The following is an 8,576-nucleotide window of genomic DNA, read 5'->3' on the forward strand; positions in this document are numbered from 1 at the left end:
TTTTTATTTTTATTTTAATAATATGAATAATCATCAGAGGCAACAAACTAAATTAACCTAGGTGTGAAATATGAATTATGGTTTACATTTTCTTTATATTTTCCATGACTATTACATTATTATATAATTGTTTATTTGTTTATTTGTTTTTATAAGTCATTTTCGATTAATTTTGTTTCAAATCTTATCCTTTTAATCTTGCCCCCATTAACTCAAATCTTGACTCCACCACTATATATATTGAATTTTAATTGCAATGTGGAACAAATAGTTTTTAAATGAGAAAGAGGAAACATACACTTAAAAAGAGATCAAGAAATAAGCAAACAACAGCAACAATATTGATTTTTCTTTGAATTTAGTACCTGTTAGTTATGAATCCCAGTCGTAGCTCCATTAATTTTTTTTTTTTTTGGGTAGAAAGTAGCTCCATTAGTTTGACTCTCATGAGTGAGTATAAGATTTGACACTTAATGGTAGGTAGGAGTTAAACTAATACTACCATCACATATGGTGATTGTCTGTTTTTCAGAAGGTGTTATTACATGCACCTGCAGTATTTTAGCCACGTGTATTGTTCTTCGCCATTTTATCCTATCCAAAATTATGCTTTCTATCACCTCTCTAATTAACATATCCTTTTTCTTCTCAAAAAAAAAAAAAAATATATATATATATATATATTAACATATCCTTTTTGTCCGTGTAACTTACTAATTGACCCCCAAAAAAAAAACCCTTGATTAATGGAATATAGCGTGATTGAGTTATGGGGCAAAAGGCAAACTGTCCTCTTAGGTCTCTCTTCTTCTTCTTCCAAATTACATCCATTCTCATCCCTTTAAAACCTTAAAAAAACTCATACTCAATGCATGAAACTCTTACTTTTGTGAGGTTTGGAATAAGTGATTGTTAATCAGCTTTATCCCCAATTGTTTAGAAGTTGATTCCCAAACTTGAACCTACAACATGTCACTTTTAGTCGAAAGTACTTGCCATTGCACCAAGGCACAGCCCTTTAAAACATTAAAAATCCAATATTTTCCAAAACTTTAAGAAACCAAACACTGCTTTAAATTAAACCAAAAACCATTCAAGTAGCCTTTGAGTAAATTCTTGCATCCAATTTTTCTTTTTCGGATAAATAATAGTAAATTTCACTACTCCATCGCAATTCCTGTAGCCATTTTGTTCACTTTTCAAGCCTTCTTTGCAATTAAATCCGACCTTTTCAAACCATAAGCATTGCATAAATTCTAAAGCCTTTCCCTCACCATAACCTCAATTGCTAGCTATGTTTACTAGTTCTTTATTTGATTGGTCTTGCACATGGGGTTTCACTAATAGCATCTCCATTCCAAAGCTCATAGAGCCATTGCTTTCTATACATAATAACATTCTCTAATTCTTTATACTTCTTTACATCTTTTGAACATGAAGTGATCTTTTTGCAATAAAATCCTTTTTTACTTATCAAATAATAATAATAAGAAAATTTTTCCTATCCTAAAATCCAACACATGCATATGACAGGTACTTTAAATTTGTCCTAAATCACTGTTACATCAATACCTACTAATAACCTCAATGCAAATTTTGGTTTCTGCCAATGGTAATTATGATTAATTAGAATTCCATTGTTTTAAACTTCTAAAAGGAAGCAGAATTTCAGCTATACTGCTAGTTGTTGGACTTGAGAATAAGTGACAACTATATTCTATGACAAATAGCTATGGAACTAAACATTGCGAAGCAGGCCAATTAGACTAAAGGGGTTTTTGGATGGTCAGTGGTGAAAGCACAATAGAATAGAATTTAGCTATTTATTGAGCACATTTTGGAGGTTCTAAATACTATGGAGTACTCTTAAAGCATCCTGTTGCTACTTGTAACATTGATAACAACTACAATGTACACAAAATTACTGGACATTCCCGGAAATAATAACAAAATCTAAACAAAAATAAGTAGACGGTACTCAATAATTTCCCCAAATCTCTCAATACACATTGTCATCCACAGGCAAAAACAACTAAACAATCCTCCTGCCTATATACAGTACAAAAACACTGCAATACTATTAATATTTGAAACCTCCACCTTCTCTCTAGTCCCTACTGATGTTAATTTGATTAACTAGTAGTGCAGAAACTAATATTAACTCTGACTTAACAATCATTTTCTTTCCATTTTTTCAGCAATCAGACAGATGCCAAAAAATAAACCAAACAAAATGAGACTCGAAACAAAGCCAATATTGAACAAAATCAAGCAAACAAAAAAACTAATCATTATTAAACTTTGTCTCTACAATCCTAACCAATCACAGCCACTGTTTGGTTGCTGAGAAAAACCTAGGAAAAGAAAAATAAAAAATAAAAAATAAGCGCGGGTGATACTTTAACTCCAGGGTTGAATTAAGTTAGAAACGCTAGAACAGGGCCAAGGACACATTTTCTTAGCAAAAGGCAAGCCTAAGCCTAGCATTCTCTGCTCAAAGCTGTAAATTTGCTTATAAGAAATGCACACTGAGAAATGTAATTTAACGCTTCTAACCATCAACTGTCAAATGTAATTTAGCTAACTTCACCCATTCATATTGAGAAATTTCTTAAACTCAAGGAGGGAGACAATCACAACCTTAGTTTTTTACATCAAAAGTATCTAGTTTCCTAAACAGATAGGCTTATACATAAATTATACTATAATAGCTAAGATAATTTTCACAATGATGATGGAAAAACTGAAGCTTTCAACGATAAAAGTGATATAATAGCTAAAGTTATTTTTCACATTTGCTCACCTTAATCATGTAAAACCAAGCTCTCCATAGAATTAGCTGAGAAACCCACCCAATTAGCATCTTCAATCGCAAGAACGCTCCAATTTAGACTATCAAGCGGGTTAATTGAAACCAGCCCATTGGCACTCTTGAATAGAAGTTCACCATTATCAGTGCAGCAATAGAACTCATGAGGCGAATCCACTGGAATCAAACATTTTCTAGTCCAAGACCCAACGACACCATACTTCTCCATAACCCAGAAGTGGCATAGGCAACCAGTATTATATACACCATGAGAGAAAAAAAGAACGGCCAGCAATCCCTTGAATACCGCTAGTTGAAGAGAGGGTGAATGATTTTGACACAGAGGCAGAGGCAACATCATCTCATGGAAAGTCTCATCATGGACGTCGAAGGACAAAATGAAACCGTGGTGACAAGTATTTGCTATAAAGTGCAAAGCTCCATTACAAAATACAGAGGGTGGCAGCACAGAAACAATAGATCCAAAATTGGGTTCATTCCCTCTTAAGGACTCCATTGTTATTATATCTTTTCTCCATGAATCCGTGCTCAAAGTGTATATCTCTGCTTCAGCCAGTGGCTTTTTCTCCCGAAAAGTTACAAGTTTTAAAACCTTGAAGTCATTGTTTTTAGAGTCAAAAGCAAATCCAAAAACAACTCTAACATCACTGTAGAGAAAGCGAGTAGATCGAAGCTTCTTAAACTTTCTAATACTTGGGTTCCACAAATAGATTATGTGATAATGATCTTGGTCATAACTAGCTAAGCAGAACACGCTGTTATAGAAGCCAACTATGCTGAACTTGTCAGGAAACGATGGGATATCAAATTTAGAAACCTGGGTCAACGTGCGGTCGTTGTTGCAAACAACAGTACACAATTGTTTGGAAGTGGAAGATGAATGATCCGCTGTTACTGTTGGAGAGTATTGCAAATAACCACTGTGAGTGTTGGTGGATATTAGCGATTTGGTGAGGGTGAGGTTGAAGAGTGTGGAAACGAAAGTGGGGTCGGAGATGATGGAGTTACAAGTTTTGGAAACGGACCTGAATCGGGTTAAGGATTTCACAGGTAGCCGACCGAAGATGTCGTTAACGACGTCGTATGGAACTTGGTCACGCATCGGTTGAGACATCACCAAGGGAATGAACTGTGTTTGTGGTTTAGGGTTGTTGCGGCAGAGAAGGGAAAGTAACAGAGAATAAAAGTGAGGTCCGGAGCTGGCGTAAAATCTTTTACGCCAGCCAATCCTGTAGCGACACATCAGCTAAAACATTTAGACTCAATAGACCTTATTACATGCAATTATAATCCAATTAAAATCCTAAATATTTAGGGGTGGCAACGAGTCAAGTTCAGGCCAGATTTTTTCATACCCAGACCTAACCCGCGGGCTTGAACCCTTAACCCAAACTTGGCCCGATTATTAAATGGAATTTTTTGCAAAGCCCAAACTCACCCCGTCGGGCTCGCAGACCTGTTTAGCCCAACCAGATTTGGGCCTAAGTGGCAGTCCAAATCATGGCCCAACCAACAAAAAAAAATTTGATGGCCACTAAGATTTTTTGCCTAGATTCAAGCCCATTCAAGGCATATAACGTGGCCCAACCAAAAAAAGAAAAAGAAAAAAGAATTGATGCCCATTAATTGAAAATACATGTCTCAACATTATTATTGCAATTAACCTCCACACACCTTTTTAAAAAAGAAATATTCTACATACGGTCCAGGTGAGTAGTGCAATATCAAATAAGTATTAAGTCTTCTTAGGCACAGGTCTCACAGGCAAAATTGCATCCTAAGAACTCAAACACCTTGACATGTCCTAGCTACAAGCTAGCGGAGCCATTCAACAAGATAAACACAAATCAATAAAAATCATGGGTGAAAGTAAACACGAAGCATGTTAACAAATAAAGAAGCAATAAAGAGTGCTTAGTCAACTACATCGTAATTTGAGGAAAGTCTTCTTTCTTATTTCAACGAATGCCAAGATCTAACAAACCAACCCATACCCAAAATCCAACAAATCCCAGAAATTTTGCAAACCCAGAAGGAAAACTAGCAAATCTAAAAATCCCACCAACAAAACACAAAAAAAAAAAAATCCTCACAATTGTCGGATCGGCGATTGTTGTTGGTAGGGCTGTCCAACGGGTCTAAGACCCAACCAAACCGCCTGAATCCGACCGACTCGAAGTCCAGCAGGTCAATCCGAAGCCCATGAACGGTGGTGTTTGGGTCCTTCTCTAAGAAAACCTGCATATTCGATTCGGGTAGCAGGTTAAGGGTTTAAAAACCCGTATAACCCGTCCTGCCTGAAAGTTTCAAAGTAAAGAAAAAAATATTATATGTCTTGGTTCTTTTGAGGTGAGCACGTGAGAGATTGAGGATGATAAGACTACTGCATGGTCTAATTGATAACTACACACATCTAGAGTCTTCCACGCAAAAGCAAAAATCAAATTAGCAAAGCAAAGATCAAATCACCAGTAGACTGAAGCTCAAAACGACTAAAATTGAAATGGAAATCCCATCTCAAACACTGTTCCACACGCAAGCCTCAGTCTTCAATCCCATCTTAGACCTATTCTTAGTATCTCACTCTCTTATAAATCAAGATCTCACTCTCAATCTTAGACTCCGTTCTCTCTACTTTCAATCTCAAGTCTCTCTAGTCTCAAGTCTCAACCCTTCACTCCATACCCTCTACAAACCAAAACCCTAACTATTGCCGCTGCAGCCTCATCACCACACTCATGGCTTCGCCTCACTTTCCACTATGGGTTAATCCCTTAAGCCTTTTCATGCTCACAGACCAGCTTTTTAGTCTCAAGACTCTCAGGTATATTTTCTTCCTTTTTCATCTATCTTTCTCTCTATTTTGAGATATGGGTTTTTCATCTTGTTTAATTTATTGTAAACTTAAAGATTAGTTGTGAGAAATTGCTTAGTCGTACTGCCATAGAGTTGCATGTGCTTGATTCCACTTTGAAACATAGTATCCAGTGTAGTCAGTCTCTTTAGTCTCTATACTTTTCTATTTGATTCAAAGATTAGGGGACCAAAACAGACCAAGTGATTGGATTCAAATATGAAACCCTAATTGTCTTGATTTGATTTGTTGGGTCAAAGATGAACCCCTAATTTGAGTGTGCTCATTTGTGTTCTTTTTCTTTGTTTTTATCCTACGTAGGCTGGACCGTGTGGTGGTCCTATTTGTATCTGCCCAATTTTATACCTTTTTTTTTTTTTATAATTTTAAATGAGCAATATACTTCTATGATTCTACCTTCACTTATTTGTTTTTACCCTTTTGGTATCATTTACAGTTAGAATTTCCTACATATAGTTGCTCTATAGTCTATTATGTAGCAATATTACATTTGTAATAGTGATTTTTATATTTTATTTGTTCTTATTATTCTTTGCACAACTAAGGTTGTCATATACTCATATTTGTAACAATATGCCCACTTATTTGAAGTATTTTAATTAAAAATAAATGAGTGTAGAAGGTGGAGCACTTTCCCTACACATTTTCATCCATGCCTCCTGTTGTTTCATGTGCTTTCTTATTTCCTAATTTCATTCACTCCTGAAGTTCTTACTATATGTTTCTATCCCGCTGATTCATTTTGTTTTCCTAATTTAAAAAAATTGAAACCCTAATTTTATACAGGAGTTGAAATTTGTTCAAGTAGGCTACTCTATTGTTGTTGTTGTGTCACTTGTGTGTGTTCTTGTTACTGGTTTAATAATATCATTGTTATGGTAGTTTGCTAATGCATAAATTTGATGTATTTAGGTTATGGAACCCTCTAGTGATGCACCCCATTCCCAAACAACTCCTACTGCCCAAGCTGAACCTGTTGCCCATGCTATACTTATTACCACTCCAACTAATGTTGAGGTTCCCCCACTTCCACCTAAAGGTAAAGGCAAGGTGTGTAATAATAGAAAAAAGTCTATTGCTTGGGATCATTTTGAAAAAGTAGATATTGGTGAAGGTAATTTCAAGGCTGTTTGCAATTATTGTCAAAAAACTTATCTAGCTAATCGTAAGGGGCATGGTACTGCAAATTTATTGAATCATACACCAGTTTATGTTAAGAACCCTAATAGAGATACACTTAAAGGGCAACAAACCTTAGCGTTTGAACCCAAAGTGGATGGGGAGGAAGGGTTTTAGTTTGTACCAACAGCCTTTACTGTTGAGGCTTTTAAAAAGGCACTCGCTGAAATGGTTATAATAGATGAGTTGCCTTTTAGGTTTGTTGAGGGTATGGGTTTCAAAGATATTCGACAACCTTACAACCTAAGTTGTGAATTAGGGATATCCCATCTCGTCAAACTATGGCTAAGGATGTGATTGGCATTTATGGTGTTGAGAGAAAGAAACTAAGGGGGGCCTTGAAGGGTCGTAGGGTGTGTTTTACTACGGACACATGGACTAGTATTCAAAATCTAAATTATATTTCCCTTACAGGTCATTTTATTGATGATGATTGGAGGTTGCATAAGAGAATATTAAATTTTTGTCAAGTTGAAGACCATAAGGGGGAGACTATAGGTAGAAAGATTGAGATGTGTTTGCATAAGTGGGGCATTAATGGCATATTCACTTTAATAGTGGACAATGCTAGCTCAAATGGTGCCACCATTAAGATTGGGAGGGGACTATTTTAGAACATGAGTTCTTACACATGAGGTGTTATACATATATCCTAAATCTGATTATGGGGGATGGTATAAGAGAAGTTGATACATCCATTGCTAAGGTGCTTGAAGCTATGAGGTATGTGAAGTCCTCACCAAATAGGAATCAAACTTTTATGGGTTTTGTGGAGAGATTAGGTATTCAGTCTAAGTATGTGTTTGGATTTTGTGTTTTACGCGTTATGTTTTCTACATTTTTTTTCTTGGACGCGCATCTGGCACTATTCATTGTCCCCGAACAATGATTTTAGGCTTATGAACAGTGCCAAATGCGTGAACAGTAACTTTTTTATTATTTTTTTATTGTTTTCAGTTTTCAGCAAAATAAGCGGTATCCAAACAGATCCTAAGTCTCTTCTTTGTCTAGATGTACCAACTAGGTGGAACTCTACCTACCTCGTGTTAGAAACCGTACAAAAATTTTAGAAAGTGTTCATACGAATGGACTTTGAGGATGATAGTTATTTTTCATACTTTATGAACAAGGAGAATAGTGGTGGTATGGGATCTCCTAGTGGTATTGATTTCCAAAATTGTAGGACATTTGTGGGTTTTTTGAAACTTTTTTACAATGCAACGAAAAGTTTTCAGGTTCTTTGTATGTTACTGCAAACACCTTTTTTGATGAGATGTTTGACATTCAAGAGAATATTTCCTATTTAAGTAAATCTCAAAACCACCTCTTGAAAAACATGGCAACTAAAATGGAATCTAAGTTTGATAAGTATTGGGGGAAAGGGATAAAATTAATCATCTCTTGTATGTGGCTGTGGTTCTTAATCCGAGAAAGAAGTTGAGGTTTTTGAAGTTTTGTTTTTCTAAAATTTATGGGAATGGAGTGATTGATGAGATGGTTGAATTGGTAAAGGGTTCCTTGGTCAAGTTGTATGATTATTACTCTTGTGTTGATTCACCAAAAGTACAAGTACCAAGTGGGAGTGAGAGGACACACATAGAAGATGAGTCAATTGGTTGTAGTGATCCATATGCGATGGTTAATTCTAGGTTTGAGCGTTTCTTCGAGGCTGAGTAGTCCATAGGGTGTAGC

General features: G+C 35.8%; 1 protein-coding gene across 1 annotated transcript; it reads right to left on the reverse strand.

Annotated features, from left to right (window-relative positions):
* Nucleotides 1–2,804: 2,804 nt before the first annotated feature.
* LOC126704818 (F-box/kelch-repeat protein At3g23880-like) lies at nt 2,805–3,932 on the reverse strand. Its single transcript, XM_050403817.1, has one exon. The coding sequence runs from the start codon at nt 3,930–3,932 to the stop codon at nt 2,805–2,807; it is 1,128 nt and encodes a 375-aa protein (XP_050259774.1).
* Between the last annotated feature and the right edge of the window lie 4,644 nt (nt 3,933–8,576).

This window comes from Quercus robur, chromosome 11 (assembly GCF_932294415.1).
Source record: "Quercus robur chromosome 11, dhQueRobu3.1, whole genome shotgun sequence".
NCBI lineage: Eukaryota > Viridiplantae > Streptophyta > Magnoliopsida > Fagales > Fagaceae > Quercus > Quercus robur.

Bases quoted from the DNA above. Each gene is read 5' to 3' on its own strand.
- LOC126704818 (XM_050403817.1), bottom strand. From the start codon at position 3,932: ATGCGTGACCAAGTTCCATACGACGTCGTTAACGACATCTTCGGTCGG.